Source organism: Saccopteryx bilineata, chromosome 12 (genome assembly GCF_036850765.1).
Source record: "Saccopteryx bilineata isolate mSacBil1 chromosome 12, mSacBil1_pri_phased_curated, whole genome shotgun sequence".
NCBI lineage: Eukaryota > Metazoa > Chordata > Mammalia > Chiroptera > Emballonuridae > Saccopteryx > Saccopteryx bilineata.
In genome coordinates, this window is record NC_089501.1 from 43,968,865 (window position 1) to 43,995,764 (window position 26,900).

Below are 26,900 nucleotides of genomic sequence, written 5' to 3' on the forward strand. Positions count from 1 at the left end.
GTCAGTCATTCCTGCTGGGGTTCCTGAAAGTAAGCTGGAAAATAGAACAGTAAGAGTGTGTTCCTCCCCACTTGTGGTTCCATGTAATTCTAGGCCGTCTCTGACCAAGGTCCAGACAGGCAGGAAGAGCAGGTCACCACTCGCGTCTCTTTAGCTACAACCTGACACACTATTGTCACCCAGAATGGCCCCACACTTTCCATATGCACCTTCCTTCCCACACTTAGACCTCCACAGTCAGACACACGCGCCCCTCACACTGCACACGTCACACCCATCACACGTCACCCCGACTCTCCATCCAGTACTCTGTACCCCACACCCTTCAAACATGCATGTCCCTCTGTTCCCCGTGTGCCTCCATGGCTTCCTCACACGGACCAATCACCCACTAAACCCTGCTGTGCAGCAGCTCTCCTCACCCCTCACCCCTGCACACTCACTCCCCCACCACACGGACGGGCTCCCTGACACGGGCCGCACGCCTGCCGCACTCAGTCTGCACCCTCTGTGGACACACTGGTCTCCGTCTGTGCACACGTCCTGCTCCCTCACACTACTGATGTGCACACTCCTTCAACGCAGGTCTCCCCACCCCTACCCGATTCCTCCTCACAAAACTTTCCCACCTGCTTCCACCCCGATCTCCAGAGATTCCTGTCCCACGTGTCCTGCACTCACTGCCTCGCACACACTGGTCCCCACGTGCATCGCACACACCCCCCTCTGCACACTGCACTGCACGTCTGCCTTCCATCCCGTGCTTCAGGGCACTCGTGCAGAAACTACACACATGGACACACACACGCACGCGCACACACACACGCACATACACACACGCACGCACACACAGACACGCACACACACGCACGCACACACAGACACGCACACACACGCACACACAGACACGCACACACACGCACGCACACACAGACACGCACACACACGCACACACACAGACACACACGTGCACACACACACCACAAAGCTCCCTAAGGCTCTCACACACAAAGGGAGTCCCCACCTCAACCCTCTCTCCCTGGTACTCTCTCATTCTCCTCTCCCCCTCCCTCAGTGACTGAAAAATTTCTGTCTCTCCCACACATACACTCCCTTCTGCCTTCCTCCCCTCGAAATAGAAGATCTTAGTCAAGGTTGCTCAACTCTGTGGTGAGAGGGCTCACAGGGTGACAAGGCTGAGGGTAGCAATCTGGATTCATCAGGATGTGGTGTCAGACCATGAAGAAAGGGGGAGGAGTCTAACATAAAGGATTAAACTGCAGAAGAGGGACTCAGGATGAGGGTCCCCGGGAGGGTGAGTCATGCATCCCAGAGAGGATGGCAAAGCCCGACAGGAGGCGATGTTCATGTTGGGCTTTGCAGGCTGTCTGCTTGGCAAGTGGGAAAGCGACCTCCAGGCAGAGAGGACCTTATGCACAGGACAAGGAGGCACGATGGTGTGAGCCAGCCAGTGGGTCAGGGCTGCTGGACACAGGGTGTTGGTGGAGGACTCCTACAGTGGGGACGGTGTCAGGGAGTGAATGGGATAGGAAGGATGTGTAAGGGACCCCTGCTGTGCTCACTGAATTCCCAGAGAGAATGTCCATCTCTCTGTCACCTGTCTCTGCTTGATAGCTCCCCCTAGAGCAGGGGTCCCCAAACTTTTTACACAGGGTGCCAGTTCACTGTCCCTCAGACCGTTGGAGGGCTGGACTGTAAAAAAACTATGAACAAATCTCTATGCACACTGCACATATCTTATTTTAAAGTAAAAAAACAAAAAGAGAACAAATACAATATTTCAAATAAAGAACAAGTAAATTTAAATCAACAAACTGACCAGTATTTCAATGGGAACTACAGGCCTGCTTTTGGCTAATGAGATGGTCAATGTGCTCCTCTCACTGACCACCAATGAAAGAGGTGCCCCTTCCGGAAGTGCGGTGGGGGCCGGATAAATGGCCTCAGAGGGCCGCATGTGGCCCGCGGGCCGTAGTTTAGGGACCCCTGCCCTAGAGAATGCACTTGGACCTAGGGGTAAACCACAACTTGTTTCTTTAGCATAAACACAGGGAATCCTCTTGTATAAGCTGTTTCCCATCTGCCCTCTCTCCTCCCCTTCCCCACTCACCTCTCCACTATTTGCACTGATCATGTCATTCCCTAGAGGGAGTGTCAGCCTCAGAGCCTCCCCAGCTGGACATCCGAGTGTGCAGGAGAGAGGTGACTGTCAGGGTGCTGTGCCTTCATCTCTTCAGCTCAGAGGACAGTCCACTTTTAATCCAGAAGATCCTGACATCTCCCCATTATTGTGCAGCAATAAATTTTAAAACATGCAACACCTGACTATTTAGTCAGAAGCACTGACCTCTTTTCTATTGCTTGTCAAATAAAGAGACCATAACCAACACAGCAATAGCCATCTAGTGTGAATGAACCTAAATTATACCCATTTTTTTTTTGGAAGAGCAAAATATATATATTTTTTTGGTGTGCCGCAGAATTTTAGTAAATAGTTTGGGTGTGCCATGAGATGACGATGGTTGAAAATTGTGGATCACCACCTGAAGCCTAGCCCCTTTTGTCAGCATATATTTGACCCATGGTATGTAAGGGTAACATGCTTTTAAGGCAGGTATACAGGCATGACCTATCTTTATATTACATAGGATTCTCTGTGTCAGGAGGCTCACCTGGTTAGGTCAGGCTTACACGCATCCTATCCCTTTCTTAAAGTCAGCTGTGCCATATAATAGTATAACCTGCTCACGGGAATGAATCGCATCATATACACAGGTTCCGCCGCATGTGAAGGAGGGAATTATCCAAGGGCAAGGCACTGGAGGTTATCTTAGAATTCTGTTGGGAGGTGTGATGGGGAAGGGGAGATGGTGGGAGCACGGGTGGGAACTGCCTGTGTCTGTCACTGCCTGTTCCCAGGGAGAAGGCACCAGGGAGCTCTCTGCCTGCACTCCCTCCCCCTTCCTTCCCAACATGGTCATCTACCTGTCAGCGCCACCATTTCCCTCCAATGTCCCCAACATTCCCCAGGACATTGTTTGCAACCATCTTTTAAGACCTTAGTGATTTCCAAGCCTTCATAAACCAGGATTAGGTTTTGTGTATCTTATGAAGTAGAAATTACCTTTGGTTACACGATTCACCAATTATCCTTGTGCCACTTAATGATGAGATATCCTTCACTGATATTTCTTGCCACCTCTAATAGATGTCAAATTTCTAGATATACTAGGATTCTTTTAGGCTCTCTTTTCTGTCTCATTGGTCTATTCTCTCTGTGTCTGTATCAACACCTCACTGTTTTAATCGGCATACATTAAAATAAGTTTTAATATCTAGTAGGGTGAGTTTAAGTACAATCTGATAAATCTGCACAAAGACACATGTAATCACCGCACAGATCAGGATAAGAATATATTTAACATTTCAGAGACCCCTCAACCCCATGTCCAGCCATACCTTTATCCTCGGAAGCAACCACTATTCTAAGTTGTACTATCATGAACTAGTCTTACCTGCTCTTGGACTTCATATAGATGGACTAACACAACATATAGGACACGTGCAATTCATTCAGGTTATTACATGTCACAGTGGTTTATTTCTTTTAAGGCTGTGAGGTATTCACATGCATAGGACTCGAACTATGTTTCCATGCGTCTCTGGACATTTGTAGTTTTCGAGTTTGGGGCTATTATTATTAAAGCTGTCATGAACATTCTTGAATATATCTTTTAATGGACGTATGCATATGTGGTAATGTCTAGAGCGGACCACCAGCAAAAAGAGGCATTTCCTGGGCAGGGGGATTAGAAAGAATTCTTTCCCTGAGATCCACAGCTCTGTGGGATGGTTGATGAAGCAGGAAGCCTTGTTAGCACAGTCTCGTCAGGACAGTCGTAGGGTGTAACACACTAAGTCTCTTCATTTTCTGGTGTCAAAATGGGGACCACAGAGCAGGCAAAGCAGCTGCTGTCAGACAATAAGGAAGTCTGGTGACCTGGACCATGCTCTCCAGTCATGGAACTGCCTTGGGTCTTCAGGGGAGACATGAGTTTGTCCTAGATTTCAGGGAAAGTGGGTCAGATCATCCTGGGCCTGCCTCGTGCCCAGAGTCTCCTGGTTTGAGACACTTCCTGGGAGCCATTTCCCATTTGTCATTTGGCTTTAGTCATTCTTCTCCCTCCTCTGTCCCATCAGCAAAGGCAATGCCAAAGGTGACAAAGTTAGAAGGTGTCACAGACACACAAATCCCTCTCTTCTCAGGGACAGATCCTTTCAGTGTGGGGAAATGGAGAGGGTTCCTCAAGCTGGAAGCGGGTGGGAGGGCACGATTGTTATCTCACCTCTGATACACCCTTCCCTGGACCCACCCGCCTCCACCTCTTCCTGTTAGATTCAGGGAGTACTGGAGCTGCCAAAGAGTGTAACTATTGCAGGAACAGTAAGTGCTGATATGGCTCCTGAGAGGCTGGGAACAAAGAAGGTCAGAGACCCTTATCAGAAGTTTAGGTTTGAAATTCGCCACTAAGCTAAAACCGGCCCCTGTTGCTATGCCGGCCCCTGTTGCTATGCTGCGTGTGACCTCCCTAGCCAATAGCTAAACTGCCACATCTGCTTCTGTCTATGCTTGCTCACTTAGGATATATAAGGGCTTGGCTGTAAGCTCCAGGCGTGGCTCCCATTTGCAGCTCCTTGTGGGCACGATGTCTCCGGACATCTCGGGAGTTCGCCCCTGCGCAGGTTAAACTGGCCAATAAAGTAACATCTTAACTCCTGAAAGTCTCCAACATTTGTTCTCATACCCGGTGGATGCTACATTTTGGGGGCTCGCCCGGGATTCTCCCTTGGCGGAGTTTTAGGTTGGAGACCGGAAGGACAGCTCGAGCTGAGTAAGTATTCACGGAGGATCCTCATTTGGTTTGGTTTTGGGCTCCGGAGCATATAAACCTGAGGTAGTAGGTGGGACGCCGCTGGTAACCTACCCAGGGCTTTCAGAAGCGGGACGCCGCTCTCTGAAATTTGGATATTTGGATTTGTTAACTTTGGGAGTGAGCGGTCACATTAGGAATCCGTTTTGCGCTGCGCTGCGTTTTGTCTGAACTCAAATGACTGAGTTGAGTGTGAGAGAGACAAGTGTGTTCCTTGTGTTAACAGTGTGTGTTGCCTGTATCCTACCCTTTCTCATTATTCCTGAGTCATCTAGGATGGGACAACAGGAGTCTGTGCTGGGATCCCCACTCGAGTGCCTGTTGAAGAATTTTTCTGATTTCCAGAAGAGGGCTCAGGGGTACGGAGGTCCGCAGCCAAGTCCAGGTTTCCTCCCGACCTTGAGCCAGCTGGAATAGCCTGCATTTAATGTAGGATGGCCCACAGAGGGCACTTTTGACCTTCCAGTTTTGTTTGCTGTCAGAGCCATGGTCTATAGGGCTCCCCACCCAGACCAATACCTGTATATGGATGTGTGGGTAGATACAGCCATTTGTCTCCTCCTCCGGGAGGCGCCGCTAGCACCAGATGCTGGCCCACGGGCACCTCCTCGCCTCATCTATGTGCCTTTTTCCACTAGTGATTTATACAATTGGAAACATCAGAATCCTCCATTTTCCGAGAAACCTCAGGGACTAATATCTCTCCTTGAGACCATTTTTAGGACCCATCAGCCCACATGGGATGATTGTCAGCAGATTTTACAAACCCTCTTCACTTCTGAAGAAAGGGACAGAATAATGAGAGAAGCAGCTAAGGCAGTATTAGGAGAAGAAAGGGAAACTTAGGAGGGAAGAAGGGAAATAGAAGACGTTTTCCCGTCTCAACCTCCTACCTGGGACCCTAGTACCGCTGGGGGAAGGGACATGCTCCTCCAGTATCGCCGGGCTCTGTTGAGAGGGCTCAAGGCAGCAGCTAGAAAGTCAACCAACTTTAGTAAAGTAAGTGAAGTCATCCAGGGAAGAGAGGAATTCCCAGCAGCCTTTCTAGAGAGACTCATAGGGGCTTATAGAGTATATACCCCTCTAGATCCTGAGGCAGAAGAGAACAGGAGACTAGTAAATATAGCCTTTGTGACTCAGGCCGCTTCAGATATTAGGAAAAAGCTTCAGAAGATTGAGGGGTTCGAGGGAGAGAATAGAAGCAAGCTATTAGAGATAGCCCAGAAGATGTATGTCAATAGGGATGATCCGGAGGTTGGCAGGGCGAAGGAAGTTGCCAAAATTCTGATTGCTGCCACTGCCCAGAAACCTCCTCCCAAAGGGAAAAGGGGACAGCAAAAGGGCCAGGGCTCTATTTCCGCCAGCTCCCAGGAGCCCATGGTCACCTTAACAGTCGAAGGAAAACTAATAGACTTCCTAGTCGACATGGGAGCCACCTACTCAGTTCTAAAGAAACCACAGGGCCAGATGCAGAAGACAACTACTAAGATAAGAGGGGCAACGGACAAAGCAGAAGCCTACCCATGGGCCACCGCAAGAATTACTGACTTAGGTCGAGGCACCATCACCCATTCTTTCCTAGTCATTCCAGACTGCCCTTACCCACTGCTTGGAAGGGACTTATTGCAGAAACTTCAGGCCACCATAACCTTCCGACAGGAGGAAAGCCCTATGGGGAACAAAGAGGCAGAGGTCAGCATAGAAGTAATTGTCCTACTGTCTGAAGAACATTTACTTGCCACCGTCCTAGAAAGTAAGGAGACTGAGGAAAGGGTTCCAGACGCCCTGCGTGCCCGGGTACCTGAGGTTTGGGCGGAAACCAACCCCCCAGGTTTAGCTGCTCACCAACCGCCTGTCCTGGTGCAACTGCTTAGCACTGCTAGACCGGTTAAGATCAGGCAGTACCCGGTCCCAGCCCGAGCTAAACAGGGAATCACCTGGCACTTGCAATGCCTGCTGGAGGCAGGCATCCTTCAAAGGTGCCAATCAGCCTGGAACACCCCGCTGCTTCCTGTCCAGAAACTGGGGAGCCAAGACTATCGTCTGGTCCAGGACTTGCGGGAGGTGAATGCACAGGTAGAGACTATTCATCCCACGGTGCCCAACCCGTATACCTTACTGAGCTCATTGCCTCCAACTCATACCTATTATTCTGCCCTGGATTTAAAGGATGCCTTCTTTTGTATTCCCCTGGCACCTCAGAGCCAAGGGATCTTTGCCTTTGAATAGAATGACCCAGATAATAGACTGGTGGGGCAGTTCACTTGGACCAGACTACCACAAGGGTTTAAGAATTCCCCCACCATTTTTAATGAAGCCCTCAGCAAAGATCTGCAGGCTTTCCGCTTCTCCCATCCGTCAATTGTACTGCTCCAGTATGTGGATGACATCCTCATAGCTGCCAAGGATAAAGGAGAGTATGAGGAAGCTACCTTGGACCTGCTACAAGATCTCGGGCGAATGGAGTATCGAGTCTCCGCCAAGAAGGCCGAGATTGTGACGCAAACTGTAAGTTATTTGGGTTATAACTTACAGGGAGGACAAAGGACATTATCCAGCCAGTGAATTCAGACGGTCTTGCAGATCCCTGAGCCTACTAACAAGAGACAGGTACGAGAATTCCAAGGTGCAGTAGGATACTGCCAATTGTGGATATTAGGCTTTGCAGAACTAGCTAAACCCCTGCACGAACTGACCAGGGGTAAGGAAGAGCAGTTCACATGGACAGATAAGAAGAAGCAAGCGTTCCAAGCGCTGAAAGAGGCCCTGGCGGCTGCCCCAGCTCTGGCCCTGCCAGATCTGGCCAAACCCTTTCAGCTATTTATAGCAGAAAAGGGAGGGGTAGCCTTAGGAGTACTGAGCCAGGAACTTGGGCTGTAGAAGAGGCCTGTTGCCTATCTGTCCAAGAGACTTGATCCTAGAGCCTCGGGATGGCCAACATGTCTGAGGGCACTTGCTGCCACCTCCATACTAGTCAAGGAGGCTAGTAAATTAACTTTAGGGCAGGACATCAAAGTCATTGAGGAACACTACATAGAGAGCAAGTGCTGCGAGCACCTCCTGACAGGTGGCTATCTAATGTGCGGCTAATGCAGTATCAGGCTCAGCTGCTGAACCCTCCATCTGTTCAGTTCCTCAAAACTGCTGCCCTGAACCCAGCGACTCCACTTTGGTCCACAGTTGCAAACAAATCCTTGACACAGTGACTGGCTCCCGCCCGGAATTAAGGATCAAGTATATGGGAAGGCAGACCTGACCCTCTTTACAGACGGGAGCAGTTTTATTAAGGATGGACAGCGACATGCAGGGGCAGCAGTGGCCATAGAAAATAAGGTCCTGTGGCAGAAAGCACTGCCCGCAGGAACATCTGCACAAAGGGCAGAGCTAATAGGACTAACCTGAGCCTTACAGACAGCAGGGGGAAAAACATTAAAAAATCGCAATAAAATTCTTGCCCTCCTAAACGCCATTTGGCTACTTACCAAAGTTGCAATCATCCACTGCAAAGGACACCAGAGAGGGGCAGCCACTAGGCCACAAGAAAGCCTTCTGCCATTGCTGCCTAAGCCAACGCTACCTCCGGATCCTAGTTATTCCCCAGAAGAAGAGCAGGAAGGGATGCAGTTGAAAGGGAAGAAAAATCAGCAGGGAGAGATAGAGCTTCCAGACTCCTGGCTCTATTTACCCCAGGGAATAGTAAGAGAAATAGTAAGAAGTATTCATATTAGTACCCATCTAGGACAAAACAAGCTAGAACAACTTATTAGGAAGTATTATGTAGGGCCCAACATCAGAGATATTGTCCACTCCATTGTCTCGAGGTGCAGCATCTGTGCCAGAGTAAATGCTCAGAATAAGAAGCTACCCCCCTTTATGAGGTATTAGGGGAAAGCTCCGGGAGAACTGTAGGAAATAGATTTCACAGATATGACCCCTGGGAAGTCAGGTTATAAGTATCTACTAGTATTATTAGACACCTCAGGATAGGTGGAAGCATTCCCCACATGAGGAAAGGCTGCTTCCACAGTCTGCAAAGTCTTATTAAGGGAAATCATACCTAGACATGGCATTCCCTTAGCCCTAGGATCAGACAATGGACCTGCATTCATATCCAGGATATCTCAAGAATTAGCCACTAAGTTAGGTATTAATTGGAGATTGCATTGCATTTATAGGCCCCAAAATTCAGCACAGGTAGAAAGAATGAACAGGATTCTGAAGGAAACTATAATTAAGCTGAGAGGGGAGACCGGCGAAAACTAGGTTGAGCTCCTCCCTTTCGCCCTTTTTAGAACCAGATGTACCCCCTATCTCAATAAATAGACCCCTTATGAAATCTTATTTGGGCAACCTGTGCCCCTTGTACCTCGATTGACCAGAGGGGAACTAGAGATTTCTAATCATAATTTCCTCAAGTCCTTGCAGGCCCTGCTTCAGAGTAGAAAGAAAGGTCATTGAACTGAAAGCCTGCCAGGCTTCCTGGCCCCATCAAGGGATACGTCTGTGCTGTAGAAAGTAGGACATAAGAAGGTTTTACAGGTTACTCAGCAAACTGTTCAAAGACTGTCCAAGAGGCACTTCTAGAAGTACACCACCCAAGGACTGACTCCCACGTAGACGGGTCCACACACCATGATCCTGAGCACCCCCACTACTGCCAAGGTAGAAGGCATACCCGCCTGGGTCCACCGCAGCCAGCTGAAGCTTGCAGTCCCAGCAGAGACACCTTTGTGGACAGCGAAGACTGACCCCGCCAACCCTTGTAAGCTGACCCTGAGAAGGACAGCATGCCCTGCTTCAGCCACAAACCAGAAGTTAACTGGTCCACGCATGGCTAATGCCTAGAGGAACTAACTAAGGACTCCTTTAATCAGGCTTTAGGAAAAGAGAAACTAGGATAAAAAGAAAGTCAACTTAATTGTTACTAAAGGTTAAAGATTTTTAAATCAAGAGTTTTGACTAGAAAGGAATTGTATAGTTTTGATAATAGAAAGTATGAAGTATAGAGATACTTTTGAAAAGAAAAGAGAAAAGCAAGTTGTTATGAAGGCCAGTTATTTCTGGATAAGAAAGTGCATAAAAGTTGAAGGTTTATGTAAGTTGCAGAAGGTTTGTGCAAGTTGTAAGAAGTTAGTGCAGAGAAGAAAAATACAAGGCAGGACACGTTCCTTGTGTATCAGCCCTGCCCATATTGCAGGAAAGCATCAACAGTTTATTATCTTAAAACAGTGTGTGCTTGTGTACTTTTGCAAAGATATTGTACAAATGTGCTGAAAACATTGTAACCTTGTAGGTTTCGCCTATAAATACCCTCTCCCCCTGAGCTCATCGCTGACCATTGTGAGAGGCGTAGTAGGCTAATCACTAGCCAGTGTATAAGACCCAATTAGCTTATAGCTACAGCTAAAGTAGAAAATTCTCATGAGCCCCAGCCTTATACCATTCTCCCCACTGATGAAGAATCAAGGGTTTGATTTATGCCCAAAAGAGATAGGGGAATGTTAGATTCAGGGAGTACTGGAGCTGCCAAAGAGTGTAACTATTGCAGGAACAGTAAGTGCTGATATGGCTCCTGTGAGGCTGGGAACAAAGAAGGTCAGAGACCCTTATCAGAAGTTTAGGTTTGAAATTCGCCACTAAGCTAAAACCGGCCCCTGTTGCTATGCCGGCCCCTGTTGTTATGCTGTGTGTGACCTCCCTAGCCAATAGCTAAACTGCCACATCTGCTTCTGTCTATGCTTGCTCACTTAGGATATATAAGGGCTTGGCTGTAAGCTCCAGGCGTGGCTCCCATTTGCAGCTCCTTGTGGGCAAGGTGTCTCCGGACATCTCGGGAGTTCGCCCCTGCGCAGGTTAAACTGGCCAATAAAGTAACATCTTAACTCTTGAAAGTCTCCAACATTTGTTCTCGTACCCGGTGGATGCTACACTGCCCACCTGGGCTGTGGGCACCAGCACTCAGCAGGGGACCATCCCTGCTCCTGCCTCAGTACGCAGCCCTTTAGCAGCAGGCTCAGGTGCCAGAAAAAGCTGGCTGCGGGGGTTGTGCCCGGGTGTCCACAAGGCCCGGCCTCCTCTAAATCCTCACCATTGACACCTAGTTTCTAAAGCTGGGATCTGCCTTCCTCCTGTTCTCCAACCCCCTGTGCCAGCGGGAATGCAGCCTCTACTCGGCCAGCTTGGTGCAGGCCATGAAGTTCTCCTCAGTCACCTGTCATAAAAAATTACCGCACGTGTCAGCCTAGCGTGCGAAGGACCAGGTTCGATTTCCGGCCAGGGCACACAGGAGAAGCGCCCATTTGCTTTTCCACCCCTCTGCCGCGCTTTCCTCTCTGTCTCTCTCTTCCCCTCCCGCAGCCAAGGCTCCATTGGAGCAAAGATGGCCCGGGCGCTGGGGATGGCTCTGTGGCCTCTGCTTCAGGCGCTAGAGTGGCTCTGGTCGCAACATGGCGATGCCCAGGATGGACAGAGCATCGCCCTCTGGTGGGCAGAGCGTGCCCCATGGTGGGCGTGCCGGGTGGATCCCGGTCCGGCGCATGCAGGAGTCTGTCTGACTGTCTCTCCGTTTCCAGCTTCAGAAAAATGCAAAAAAACAAACAACAACAACAAAAAAATTACCGCACGTGCAGTGGCTTACCACAACAATAATGTATTCTTTCCTAGTCCTGGAGGCTAGAAGTCCAGAGTCAAGGTGTCAGCTGGGCTTGCCCCCTCTATGGCTCTGGAGCAGGACCTGTCCTAGTGTCTTTCTCATTTCTAACAGCGGCCAGCAATCTTTGGGGTTGCTTGGCACCAATGTCTGCCTCTACCATCACGTGGCATTCTGCCTGTGTGTCTTTGCTTCACACGGCTTTCACTTTTTTATGTGCCCAAGTTCTCTCTTCCGATGAAGGCACCAGTTATTGACTCAGGGTCTCTTCTCATCCAGTAGGACCTCATCATAATTCAATTACACCTGAAAACACCCTGCTTCCAAATAAGGTCATGGTCATACACTGGTAAGGACTTGTACATATCTTTTGGGAGGACATGAATCAATCACAACTGCCATATCTGTTTGAAGTATTGCTACGGATTTGTGCCCTAGAAATAAAATAATTTTTAATAAACTCTCGTGTGAGTCTTACCTGAAAAACAAAAACTAGAGTGTATTTGTATTGAATTCTGTGCATCACTGAGTATATTCCTGGCAAGAGAACACTTCCGCTTGTCTAGACATGATCAGAAACAGAAACTTGTCTTTAAAAATATTTAACTTGTTTTATTGAATTGTAACAAACACTCCTTCATTTATCTTAACTTTATTTTAATTTATTCCTATAAAAGAGTTATCTTTAAATAAAGTCACATTTTTGGGTACTGACAAGGTGTTAGGAGTGTAACATTTGAATTTGTAAATATGCAATTTTACTACCAAAGCATTAACTTAGTTATTCATAAAAGTAAATACAAAGACATAAAATATATACCATTAAAGAAGAAAATAAGATACATATATTGCTTTAATCTTAACAGAATAAAGAAATCTTAACAGAATAAAGAAAAAAGTGCCACGAGCTGTCCAGTTTCCCCGGCACAGAGCGTCTGCTGGAATGAGTGTGGGAAAGAAGATAATGGTCCTATGTCATTGTGAGCGAAGATCTTACTTTTGCAGAATCTTCACAACGACCTCGGCAGGACGTTGTCAGTTCCCTGAGGAGCCAGGGCAGACGCCCATGCAAGTGAAATGTTCTGAGATGGACACTTCATGTGTTTCTGGATAAACCACTTCTGCATAGAGGATGATTTACAGCCAGACTTGTGTCATTGTCATCAACGTCACTTTCTGTCATCAAGGTTTCATTTAATTCTACCACTGTGTCATGATCCAGAGATGAAGCATCAGATGATGGAATAGCTGTTATGACAAAGGAAACTTATTGAGGTCAGTCATGCTATCCTCAGAGAACTACGAATGTTTTCTTCAAGGTCTGGGGGAGCCCTGGGTTAACCAGGACAAGACAGCACCCACCTGGCGCCTTCCAGCTCTCAGCCCCGCCCCACAGGGCAGCACCTGGCGTGCCCCTCCCCTCAGGGCCCTGTGGTGCTGCCTGTACCCGCCTCTGCGCAGCCGCAGCCGCAGAGTGGCCCCAGCCCTGCTGTGGAGTGAGGCTCCGCACTGAGAAAGCACATCATTTCTGTGGAGAGCTGGATCAGACAGGGGGAGGGAGGGAGGACGGGACCGTGGCTCTCCTCTCCCAAGTCCCTACCAGACTACGTCCTGCCCCAGAGCCAGAGGTCGGCCTGCTGCTCACCTTTCATGGTGCCTGATCTCCTACGTTTTCGGACGAAATAGATACCAGCACCAATGATGGTGACAATCACTGCAAAAGCAATAATACCGATGATCGATCCAGTTGACAAGGGGGTTGAGGACTGCGGGGTATCTGAAACATTTAAGATTGTACAAAAAGGTGAAAAAAAGCAAAAACCTTGTTAAACTAAAAATCACACCGCCCGCAGCATCTGTTTCCCCAGACAGCACCTGTCACCCCCATACTGACTGGCTTGTTAAGTGACAGCCACTCCATCACATCCTGGGGTATAAAGGTGAACAGGGGCTGTGCCCTGTCCTCTTGGAGCTCATATTCCACTGAGGGTGACAGTGTCTCTCTGATTATCACAGAACTTGACACGCTTACTGTGGGCAGACAGTTTCTAGGATGACGTACCCCTGGTCCTGTTCTTCTCCAGACTGACGTCAGACAGGTTCATGCTGTGCTCTCGCGTCCTCTCTCCCTGCGTCTGGGGCAATTCCGTGCATGCGTTTGTGGCATTTACCTTCTCTGCCAGGGGACCCAGAGGGGTACTTAATTCTGTGCGAGGAAGGAGGTGAAGACTTCATAAGAGGTGACATTTGAGCTGCCTGAGAAAAAACTACAGCAGAGGAAGAAGGCTTGGTGACACCATGATGCATAGAAATTTGGGGACCATCCAATAGACCAGGGTGACCGGGTGGCTGGTTAAGTGGGGAAAGGCTCCTGCGCTGAGGGAGGTGCGGTGGGAAAGGAGGGCGGGGCGGGGGGTCCGATAAATGACACTGACAGGAAGTCCCCGAGAAATCAGCCAGCGGATCCATCCATCAGATTTTCATCACACACACACACTCACACACACACACACACACACACTCACACCACGAAGGCACTAGACCAGGGGTCGGGAATCTATGGCTCGTGAACCAGATGTGGCTCTTTTGATGGCTGCATCTGGCTCACAGACAAATCTTTAATAAAAAAAAATAACGTTAAAAATATAAAACATTCTCATGTATTAAAATCTATTCATTTCCTACCACTCATGTTCATGGTTGAGGGTGGCTGGAGCCAATCACAGCTGTCCTCCGGGACAACACCAAATTTTTATTGGATAATGCGTAACGTACACGGGTCATTGTATGGCTCTCAGGGAATTACATTTTAAAATATGTGGCGCTCATGGCTCTCTCAGCCAGAAAGGTTCCCGACCCCTGCACTAGCCCCTCACAGAGAACTACCACAGCTCCGCACCCTGCTCAGTACCTGTGGGCTCCCGCACTTTCTCCATGAGCTGTAGGAACTCCTTCAGCCACGGATTGCAGTGTCCACAGATCTTCCTGAAATCCTCTTCCATTTTCTTGATGCCCTTCCAGTTCTCCTGGGTCCCTCCAGCTGTAGAATTTAGGTTTGTCCAGGTCCCTTTTATCGCATCGAAGAGGAGGACAGGTTTTTCATTGAAGCTGAACTCCCAGGATGCACCAGTGCGTTGTCCTGCCTCCTGCTGACAGCACAGCCGCACGGTGAGAGGACCTGCAATTCACACACAGGAGGTCACCCTGCCTCTGAGAGCCCCGCCATCTCCCATAGGACAAGGTGTCTCTGCACATTTAGGTGCCTACTTTTCTTTCTGCATGACTCGCCCTTTCTGGCCATCAAGTTGACCGTGTCCCTGAGGTTGGACCAGGGCTCAGTTCCCTCCACAAAGCCCGTCCCCGCTGTACCCGCTCCTTCCCCCTCCTGCTCACTGTCCCCATCTCTCCTGCCCGTCCTTCACTTACCCCCTTTCTTCATCTCAGCCAGGTTCATCCTGAGATCTTTCATCAATACATCCAGCATTTGAGGTATTTCGGTCAGTGCATTTGTGCCATTTACCTTCTCTCCCAGGGAACTAAAGAGTCTGCTGTCACTGTCACACTGAAGGAAAGGCTTTCCATTCAGTAATAAATGAACTTGATACCATGGCTGTCCGGGTCCGGACTGTGATAGGACAGTTACTTTGAGGCAGAGACAGTGAGCATCTGTGAGGACAAAACATAGTTGTGGCCTGGGGACTCCGTCTGAAGGGCCTGATGCTGAGGGAGGGTCTCATCCCAGCCCCTCTATCTCTGCACTCTGGGTCCTGTCGAATCTTTAACTGTCTGAGGCAGTAAAATACTCTGCTGCCACCGTGGACCCTTGAGTGCACATACTGTTACCAGGAGGATTCATCTGATAGATGCTTTCAGTGACTTCTACCAAGTTCTTTTTTTTTTTTACAGAGACAGAGAGAGAGAGTCAGAGAGAGAAATATATAGGGACAGACAGACAGGAATGGAGAGAGAAGAGAGATGAGAAGCATCAAGTATCAGTTTTTTGTTGCAACACCTCAGTTGTTCATTGATTGCTTTCTCATATGTGCCTTGACCGTGGGCCTTCAGCAGACCGAGTAACCCCTTGCTCAAGCCAGCGACCTTGGGTCCAAGCTGATGAGCTTTTGCTTAAACCAGATGAGCCCGCACTCAAGCTGGCAACCTCGGGGTCTCGAACCTGGGTCCTCCGCATCCCAGTCCGATGCTCTATCCACTGTGCCACTGCCTGGTCAGGCAACTTCTACCAAGTTCTGAGATACAAAAATACAAGATAGTGTCTTCTCTCCGAGGACATAACATCTACAGAGGACTTTCAACTGAAAGGGAAGAATGGCCCCATAGGACACATGTCGTAGTCATGATTATTCCTGAGCATTTGGAAAGGCTTCCTGGAAGAGGTGGTACCTGGCAGGACAGGGAGAGCTGCCACAGGTGAGCACAGCACCAGGTGCCATGCCTTAGATTGGGGTCCCCCAGGAACTGGGTGTCAAATACTTCCCGGGGGAGCCCATGCAGTTACACCACACCCTCACCTCTAAAACTCAGGGACAGTCACCCACTTGAAAGAGACCTGCATGAAGCCTGTTCTCTTTCAACCCCTCCACCGTCCTCCCCACCCAGCCAGGTCCTCAAGTCAGTCCAAGGAGAGACTGCAGACTTAAGTCAACTGGGCTGATGTTTAATCCCTGAGAGTGAGTCAGAGAGCTCCTTGTGCACTGGGCAGGCTGGCTCTCTGCTTCTCAGGGCACACTCGTGAGTCCTTTGAAGTCCGTGAAAGGAAGAGTGTGGGTTAGGAAGGCAGGGATGGCTGGTCTGCCTGGGGGTCTAGCCACTGAGCCTGTGTGTTTGAGTTGGAGTCCACGTGTCTGAGTTGCCAACCCCAGGCTTAGGCAGTGCCTCGAACACACATGAAGCCATAAAGAGCACTGATAAAGGAACTACATACTAAGTAGGAAAGACAGTACTAATGTAAACTTGTCTGAATACAACTGCATCAGTAAAAATATCAAACCTGTTTGATTGGCTTATAATGTTTAAAGATGTAATTTGTATGACAATAGCAGCATAAGGGGGGAGGGAAGGGAGTTATATTGTAGCAAAATTGCTATTCATCTGAAATAGACTGTTTTAGGTTAAAAGGCTAATTGTAATCCCCAGGGCAACTAGCTAAGAAAAAGTTGAAAGAATATGGAAAAGGACACAAGGGAATAAAAATAGCTAGGGTGCGTGTGTGCGAGACCTGCGGGGTTTCAAAGAGGAAGAAGTGGAATTGGCCAGGAGGACCATCGGATTTGAAGACAAAGTCCTAAAGTGACACTTCGAAACAGAAAGGAACAAAGGTTTAGCTCATTACCAACACAATGTAATCATGTAATTCTTTAAGTACTGGATTTAATTTGTAAAAGGTCATTCCATTTGGAACTCAGGATTTCGTTTATGTGACAGCTAAATAAATGATGTCATTTAGTAGAAGAGATTAGGGTGGCAGTGGAAAGAGCACAGACTTGGGATTAGGCCACCGTGGTCTGCATTTCAGTGTCACAGTTACTAGCATTAGTCAGATCAGGGGCAAGTTTTTTCATATCCTTGAGCCTCAGTTCCCAGTAAGTGGAGATGTAATAAATTTCCTGTCTTACAGTGCTGATGGAAAGGTGAAATCGGAAAATATATGGAAAGGGCCTACTAGAATGACTGCCATGTAATTAGTTATAGTTCAGTAAATCATAGCCTTTATTTTATTTTTTTAACTGGTTCCAGAGACTGGCATTTGGAAGGTAGGAACCTTTATTTTTATTTTTACTCATTCATTTTAGAGAGGAGAGGGAAAGGCAGAGAGAGAGAGAGAGAGGAGAGACAGAGAGAGAGAGAAGGGGGGGAGGAGCTGGAAGCATCAACTCCCATATATGCCTTGACCAGGCAAGCTCAGGGTTTTGAATCAGCACCCTCAGCATTCCAGGTCGACGCTTTATCCACTGCGTCACCACAGGTCAGGCTCTTTATTATTTTTGTTACAAATGTCTCAATGTAAGAAAATTAGACATGGATTTTACGGGGAAAAAAATAATCCCTTTTTTAAAAAATATTTTTTATTCATTTTAGAGAGGAGAGAGAGGAGAGACAGAGAGAGAGAGAGGGAGAGAGAGAAGGGGGGGAGGAGCTGGAAGCATCAACTCCCATATGTGCCTTGACCAGGCAAGCCCAGGGTTTTGAACCTGGGTCCTCTGCATCCCATTCTGACGTTCTATGCACTGCACTACCGCCTGGTCAGGCAAAATCCTTACATTTTGATCATGGTAGATGAATATGCAAAATAGCAGTGTCGAGTTTATACCTCACTGACAGTTCACATTCAGAGCTTAGGATGAAGCCTCCTCCCGCTCTGGCTGGAGAGCATGGTTTAGTTTCAGCAGGGCACACTCAGGAACTACTCTACATTCCTCTCTCTCTCCTCCTTTCTCTCACTCTCTCCATTTCTTTCACCTCAAATCAATAAATAAAACATTTTTTTAAAAAAAAGAAAAAAATAAACTACAAACTGATAAACACACATGTGTTTGGAATCAACAGCAGCCTCCACTGGGACAGCAGGAGCAGGGCAGTTAGGCACAAACCTTCTGCGTGACTGCCATCTAGTGGGTGGGAAGTGATATCTCTGTAGGGTTTTTTTGTTTTGTTTTGTGACAGAGACAGAGACAGAGTCAGAGACTGGGACAGTGGCAGGCAGGAACAGGAAGGGAGAGGGATGAAAAGCATCAGTTCTTCATTGCAGCACCTTAGTTTTCATTGATTGCTTTCTCATATGTGCCTTGCCCGGGGGGCTACAGCAGAGCAAGTGACCCCTTGCTCAAGCCAGTGACCTTGGGCTCAAGCTGGTGAGCTGTGCTCAAACCAGATGAGCCCGCACTCAAGCCTGCGACTTCTGGGGTTTGCACCTGGGTCTTCTGGATCCTAGTCCAACATTCTATTCATGACGCCATTGCCTAGTCAGGCTTTCTGTGGTTTTGATTTGCATTTCCCTGCTGACTAAGATATGAGCATGTTTGCAGGTACTTCAAATTGGTCTTTCGCATTCTTCTTTGGAGAAATGTCTATTTTAAAATTGGGTTGCTTATCATTATATTATTAAGTACAAGAGTTCTTTTTTTTTTTTCTTTTTTTTTTTTTTTTTACAGAGGCAGAGATAGACAGGGAGGGACAGACAGACAGGAACGGAGAGAGATGAGAAGCATCAATCATCAGTTTCTCGTTGCGCGTTGCGACTTCTTAGTTGTTCATTGATTGCTTTCTCACATGTGCCTTGACCGCGGGCCTTCAGCAGACCGAGTAACCCCCTGCTGAAGCCAGCGACCTTGGGTCTAAGCTGGTGAGCTCTTTGCTCAAGCCAGATGAGCCCGCGCTCAAGCTGGCGACCTCGGGGTCTCGAACCTGGGTCCTTCCGCATCCCAGTCCAACGCTCTATCCACTGCGCCACCACCTGGTCAGGCCAAGAGTTCTTTATATATCTTAGATACCAGTCCCTTACCAAAGATACGGTTGGAAAATATTTTCTTTCTATAGGTTGTCTTTTCAGTTTCTTGATGATGTTCTTGGAAGCAAACTCTTTAAAATTCGAAAAGTCAAACTAAGCTATTTTTTCTTTTGTCATTGGCACTATTGGTGTATTTAAGGTTTTTCCCAATAAGGACACAAAGATTTACTCGTATCTTTGAATTCTTTCGTGTACTGCTCACAGAAATTAGAGGTTATTTTATCACTTCATATTCATTTTGAAATATCTCCTAATTTTTGTGAGCAGCATATGTTCTTTCATGTACACATGTATATACACGATCCTCTCTGAGTGAATTTTTGTGTCGGTGTGAAGGACTGTGAATCTGCCCTCCCAGCACGCCCTCTGACACAGGATTATTCTGAGCTACAGGCAGTGAAAAACAATGGAAGCAGCCAGAGGCTTTCTCTGAGCCCCTGTATCCGCCTCAGGACAGGTCCTCCAAAAGGAACCAGCTGTCATTTATCCCCTCTTGGGAGGATTTCATCAACCAGGGAGCACTGACTGGTCACAGGAGGGGAGACCAGAAGCAGACACTACATCCGGACGGATATTGTCACAAACTCCTTTACCTCAAATCTGTTTTTCTAAGGGTCCATTAACATTTTTTTTTCTTCTTGAGAAAGAGAGAACGTGACTGACAGGGAAATAGATGACAAGCATCAACCCATAGTTGTTCATTGATTGCTTCTCATATGTGTGTTGTCGGGGAGCTCCAGCCGAGCCAGTGGCCCCTTGCTCAAGCCAGTGACCTTGGGCCCAGTTTTAAATATTGAATAGAATAAAAAAAAAATAGGTCCTTACGATTCTTTTAGGCAACTAAAAGGGTGGAATCATTATATCAGTATGTTGTTCCTCACTGAATGATAAGTAGAGTTATATTTCTCATGAGGGAATCTTAACTTTGCATCCACAGAGAGAGCCATGTAAGAGGTTTTGCCAACACAGAGACACAAAGGTTTATTCCATGTCCATATGGTCCCAGGAGGGAATGGCTCCCAAGTGCTGTCCCTGCCTGTGACCCTGCCTTTGCCCCTCCCCATGGCCCTGCCACCTGCTCCTTGGGTGAAGTGCCCCCAAATTTCAATTCCTTGTCCTCACACCCCACAGCACCCCTTCCTCCACTCATTCTCCAGGCCCTCTATCCTTTCCCATCTCCTTTCCTCATTTCACCATCATTCCTTCTTAGAGACTCAAGGTTTCTGTTTCCAGGAGCCCTCCATCTTAATGAAGGGGCTGAAGGCATTCTTAGCTGTCCTGTACTCAATGGCGTATTTTCTACTAGTTCCCATCCCAGCGGTGGAGGACTTGGTGGAGGGATTCAGAAGAACAGACCGACAAGTACAAAGCAGTCACGGGGCTATAAAGTACAGCATAGGAAACAGTCAGCATATCGTACTAACTGTGCTCCAGGTGGGTTATGAAATATCAGGGGGACACTGAAAGATATGTAATTGTTGAACCACTATGCTGTACACCTAAAACTAATACAAAATAGTACTGAATGTAAATGGTCATTAAAAAAAGTAATACAACAAAGCAATTACAATGAATGGCAGTGTTACCCAAAATAAAATGAAGATTTTCAAATATCAAAAAGTAAAAAGAAGAAAAAAGAAAAAAAAAAAGTTGGCAGACTCCTTCCTGCCTGCATGTAGGACCTTTATGTGCTGCCGCCTTTTCAGGAGGTGGAAAATGTGGAACCAAAGAGTGCCCTTCCCTTCCATCCTTCCCAGTGGCATTGCCAAAACAAACAAACAAAAAGAATGCATGCCTGACCAGGCGGTGGCGCAGTGCATAGAGCCTCGGACTTGGACACTGAGGACCCAGGTTCCGTTCTAAACCCTGAGGTTTCTGGCTTGAGCGAGGGTAGGCTCAGGTGGTTTGAGCCAGGAGTCACTCGCTCTGCTGTAGCCCCGCCTTCCGGTCAAGGCACACAAGAGAAAGCAATCAGTGAACAACTAAGGTGTCTCAACGAACAATTGTTGCTTCTTTCTCATCTCTTCCTTCCTGTCTGTCCCTATCTGCCCCTCTCTGTCTCTGTCACACACATACAAAATAATAATAATAATAATAATAATAATAATAAAAATAAAAACAATTTAAAAAGAATTTGGGTTAAAAAAAAGTGCTTCCTGTCCCTCCGGCTCTAGGATCTGTGGGTCACGTGCAGAGGCTTTCTGGAGGGGGTCCTCAAGCAAGGTGGGGGAGGGGGTACGGTGCCACGGTGGAGGAATTAGGATGGCTTCAAAAATGGTAAGGATTGGACGAACTGGTGTTCTTAGAGAATTGGGTAATCATCGTTCTGAGCTGCGGTGAGAAGCAGTGAGTGATTCATCAGGGGAAGTACCGGCGAAGTGAGCCGCGAGGGGCAACTTGGCAATCAGCCCAGAGCGCTAAGTCCAAGGGCGGAGGCCGTGGAGGTGGGGAAGGGGATTTGCGCGGGAAAGTCGTGCGCGCAGAGGGAAGGCAGCAGCTGTCCTTGGGTCGCTACCCCGAGGGAATGACCCACCCCACCGCGTCCTGTCCAGGCCTCTCCTGCCACTGGCTCGGGCTCCACTTCCCAAGAACCTTCTTGTGCCGCGAGGTGCCGGGTGGGGGCGTCTGCCTGCCCGCCCACGTCAGTCCCTGTCCTGGCCTGGAAGGGCTCTGCCAGCGAGGCAGCCGCGGCGGCCCCGGAGATGATAGAGGAGGGGTCGGCGGTGCCGCCGCGCCACCGCCTCAGGGACGGTCCGGAACCCCACCGTGGGCACCCCCGCCGCTCTCCCCCCGCCTCCGCTCCCCTCTCCCCAATGCCCCCCCCCATTCTCTCCCTCCGATCGCCGTCCCCCTACCCCCCCCCCCCCCCCCAGGTCAACCGGCTTTTCTCCCTCCGATCGCCATCACCACCCCATCCCCACCATCGGTCAACGGCATACCTCCTTGCTATCGCCGTCACCCCCGCCACCGGCTTTTCTCCCTACTATCGCCACCCCTCTCCCCCGATCCTCCGCCCCAGCCACCCGCATCTCTTTCTCCGGTCGCGGCCCTACCCCCCCGGCTTCTCCCTCTGGTTCCCGTATTGATATCCGTACCTTTCTCGGAGGTCCCAGCCCCGAACTTACCGCGGGGCGCAGCCCTGACACAGGACAGCAGCAGAAGCAGGCGCAGGAAGACCCGGCTGCACTTGGCCGGCGCCGTCATCGTGACCCCGGACAGAAGCCCAAGTGAACTGCGCGGCGTGAACAGTTCGCACGCCCGCAGGAGGTCTGCGGGCACCGCACCGAGCCTGCACGGGGTGTTTACAGAGGTTGCTCCGCCCACCTGTTAAGTACGGAAGTAATTGTTTCGAAATTTCACCTCGATTTCTCTCCCTCGGCTCTTCTTCACCCCATTGTCTTATCATCCTCTTTTCTCATTTCCGTCCCCACTTTCAGATTCATTAGTTTTTGTGCTCAAAAGGCACAAACTTCCACGCATAAAATAAACAGGTCATGGGGATGTAATGATGGCTATTTTCTGCAGTGAAACTTTTTAGGAGTAGATATTTCTCTCATCAGAAGAAAAAATTGTGACTATCTGTGGTGATGGCTTTTCTGCTCCCTGCAGTGTAACCATGGCTTTTACCGAGCTCCTAAGAAGCAGGGAGAATGACAGGAAGTGACCAAGTTCTTCACTGTTACCTCAGTGGGAGCTGCAATAAATGGCTTTAATTCCTGGTGCGCTGGAAGAAAGCGCTAGAGACAGCAGGTCACAGGGAAGTAGGGATAAAGTGGTCGTGAATCTCCTCTTGAGATGAGATCAATCTACCCTTGTATGAGTGTCTGAGTGTGCACACACATGTTTGTGTGTGTGTACATGAGTGTGCATATGAGCGTGTATGTGTGTGCATGTGTGTGTTTGAATACGTGATCACCCCCGATGGGCTCTGGGGAGGAGAACAGCCACACGTGTGCTCTGTGTCCCCCTCTCCCTCCCCCCTCCTCACTCCTCTTCCTCACTGCACATGACCTGGGGCCCCTCACCATGGATTTCTTTCTGACCCCAAACATTAGGGCATTGTTCTGTTTTCATACCAGTTCCTTCTACTGTCCCCTTCTTTCTTTTTCTTTCTTTTCTTTTCTTTTTTTTTCTTTTTTTTTTTTTTTGTGACAGAGACAGAGACACAGAGTGAAGGACAGACAGACCAGAAGGGAGAGAGATGAGAAGCATCAATTCTTCATTGCAGCAACTTAATTGTTCATTGATTGCTTTCTGGTATGTGCCTTGACCAGGGGGCTACAGCAGACCTAGTAACCCCGTGCTCAAGCCAAGTACCTTGGGCTCAACCTGGTGAAACTTGCTCAAACCAGATGAGCCCACACTCAAGCTGGGACCTCAAAGTTTCGAACCTGGTTCCTCTATGTCCCAGTCTGACATCTATCCACTGTGCCACTGCCTGGTCAGGCTGTCCCCTCTTCTAAGCATCAATCTTCTTCACCTCTCCTGGTCTATTTCTGGAAATCCTTCAATACCACCTCCAGTGTTGGCTCCTGAGACAACTTCTCTACACCTTCCTCATGTGTTAATGCCAGAGGAGATGGGAGGGCCCACACCCAGGCTTCAGGTCTGTTGGTGCTGAAGGGTTAGTGATTTCAGTCCTGACTCAGATTCTCTGGTTGGGGAGTGTGTTTGGGACCAGTGCAGGTGGTGTGGGGACAGCAGGGCACAGGGCGTAGGTAGTGCCCACTTCCAGGTGAGAGCAGCCTGGTGGCTCCCTGTGATGTGTCCAGGGGAAAGGAATACCCAGGGGGTTAAGAGGAGGGGACCAAGGTGTAATCCCAGGAAAGGGGTGGAAGGCCTTACACACGCAACTCAAAAAGGTTGAAGTTCACAGCTGTGTTCCCAGAGAAAGTTGCTTTGGGGACAGCTGGTAAGGCAGCAGGTGCACAGTAGGGACTGTGCAGGACGTGGTTAGCAGGAGGCCAGTTCTCCATGGACCCTGGGATTCCTGGCTGAGCCCTGGTGCAATCACCTGGCAGCCAGCCTCCTCAGACTCAGACCCTGAGCCTCGGAGGGGCCGTGTCTTGAGCAGAGGTGACTCGGGAGATAAAAGATCAGTGGGGCTGAGCTGCAGGTGGGGGTGGGATACTGACATGTGACTGCAGCAGGAATGGAGGTGGCAGGGCAGGGACAGGCACTCTCAGAGGCTGTGCTGTGACCAGGGCGGGGAGAACAGGAGAGAAGGAGAAGAAGAAGGATGTGTGTCTGCAGCCCTCCCCAGGGCTGGAGGAAGCAGGATCAGGCCCAGTCTGTGGACAGGGCTCCTCAGGGAAGCTTTAGCCTCAGGACGTCAGTAGAGAGAGCAAACTGTTTCTTATTTATTTATTTAGTTAGTTAGTTATTTTCTTCTTTTTCCAAATGAGAGAAGGGAGACAGAGAGACAGAGTCCCGCATGTGCCCAGACTGACTGGGATCCACCAGGCTACCCGTCTGGGGCCAAAGAGAGCAGATCATTTTGTTTGCACCTTGAGGCCTAGCCCCCCTGTCATTAGCAGGACTTGGGTCTGAGTCTTGTCGTAGAGAAGACAGGACATTGGTATGAGCTGTAGGACCCTGTGGCGGTGAGGACTGATGGAAATATATGAATCTCAGTGAGGGTGGGGCTCTGAGATGGACATGATGGGGTCTGGAGACCGTAGCCGCAGGGGAACCGACCCAGGATTTCCTCAGGCACTGGGACAAACACGTGTTTCTTCTGTTCCCCTGCTGACAGCCAGGAGCTGCAGTCCTCGCAGCAGATGCAGAGTGTGGAGAACTCCGTGCAAGACTCAGAACCTCAGGGACTCTTTCTAGTATTTTATGACTTTTACTTTTAGGAATTTTTCAATATGTATTGCTATTTAAATTATTATCTGTATAAAATAATACTATAAAAGTGCAATTGCCTGACCAGGCGGTGGCGCAGTGGATGGAGCGTCGGACTGGGATGCAGAGGACCCATGTTCGAGACCCTGAGATCGCCAGCGTGAGTGCGGGCTCATCTGGTTTGAGCAAAAAAAGCCCACCAGCTTGAACCCAAGGTCGCTGGGTCCAACAAGGGGTTACTCGGTCTGCTGAAGGCCCGCAGTCAAGGCACATATGAGAGAGCAATCAATGAACAACTAAGGTGTTGCAACGCGCAATGAAAAACTAATGATTGATGCTTCTCATCTCTCTCCGCTCCTGTCTGTCTGTCCCTGTCTATCCCTCTCTCTGACTCACTCTCTGTCTCTGTAAAATAAATAAATAAATAAATAAATAAATAAAATTAAAAAAACTAAAAAAATAAAAGTGCAATTACTTAGGAATTTTATTGTATAACACAAAGAAGTGTAGGTGATCATTATTCCTCCACTTCATGGAGTAAATAAAGCCAGGGATTATGCTAGGTTGGTATGGAAACAGAATTTATCATCTCAGTCTGATAACTGAATTCAAAAGTCACGTGCATCTGAAAGAATAAGAATTTCCCTGACATCACCCAGCATACTCCCCCAGTAGTGACTTGCCTGTGCTCCCTGCCCCCTTCCCCTCCTTCAGGGAGAAGAACGTCTTCACAGGAGAAACATTTCTACTTCTCAGAGTTGTTTAATCCCCTTATGACAAAGGATCAGAATCCACAATATATAAAGAGCTCCTACAAATAAATTAGAGCCTCCCAAATTCTACAAAAATACAGAACAATAATGGGAGGAGTTCATGGATGGAAAATACACCATTGAAAAGATTGAAAATCTCACAAATAATCAAGATAATATAAAAGAAGAGTATAAAAGTTACCCTTATATGCACATAAAATGGTCAAATAATTTAAAATATATCAACCCTAGTTACAGGGCAGGAAATGAAATACCAGGAATTTTCTTGTGTGGTTGGTATGAGTATGAATTGAATCAAGCCAGTGAAATATAATTTAACAATATCTAGTACAGTGGAAAATAAGATAACAAGTTGGGAATCTGAGTGTTAGTTCCAGTCTTACAAACATGGATCAAAAATATATGTAGATACTTTTATTATTGTAGCATTGTTTTTCATGGCAAAAAATTAGTAACAAGTTACATATTTCACAAAAGAAAAATGTACTGAAAAATACTGACAATTTATTTATATTTCTATGTGACAGTCTAAATAATCTAAACCACTCCCAAAAATGAAATTACGAAATTGCTGAATGAAAATTTTAAATCTTTTAAATATATTAATGATGACTTTTTTCTTTCCTTTTTTTTTTTTTTAGGTGAGAAGTTGGGAGACAGTGAGACAGACTCTCACATGTACCTTGACTGGATCCATTCAGCAGCCCTACCTGGGGCTGATGCTTGAGTACTAAGCTATTTTTAATGCCTGAGGTTGATGTGCTCCAATGGAGCTATCCTCAGCGCCTGGAACCATATTTGAACCTACTGAGTTACTGGCTTCTGGAGAATAAGAGGGAGAGAAGAGGGAGAGGGAGCAGAGAGGTGGGGAGAAGCAGATGGCCACTTCTCCTATGTGTCCTGAATTTGAATCGAACCCAGGACATTCATTCTCTGGTCCAATGCTTTATCCACTGATCCACTGGCTATGGCCAATTATACCTTTTCTTTGTCCCATAAGAACAGTGGCCATCTAAATAGAAATTTCTCCACATATTTTAAACAGTACACAAACTGCAGAATTTTCAAATAATACACTCACAAACCACAACTTTAGCATGCCAAAGAGTTCAAAAAGAATCTATATCTATCAGACCCTTTTTCTGGACGTCACT

General features: G+C 48.1%; 2 protein-coding genes across 2 annotated transcripts in view; both read right to left on the minus strand.

The window, feature by feature from the left end:
* Positions 1-22,399, minus strand: part of LOC136316111 (hereditary hemochromatosis protein homolog) — a 41,578-nt gene extending 19,179 nt beyond the window's left edge. The window contains 3 exon segments of the mRNA XM_066247894.1: positions 14,513-14,779; positions 15,028-15,267; positions 22,252-22,399. Coding sequence (XP_066103991.1) covers positions 14,513-14,779; positions 15,028-15,267; positions 22,252-22,330 — 586 coding nt within the window. The 5' untranslated portion in view covers positions 22,331-22,399.
* ULBP3 (UL16 binding protein 3) overlaps positions 1-26,900 on the minus strand; it is a 127,459-nt gene that overhangs the window by 80,795 nt on the left and 19,764 nt on the right. The window lies entirely within an intron of this gene.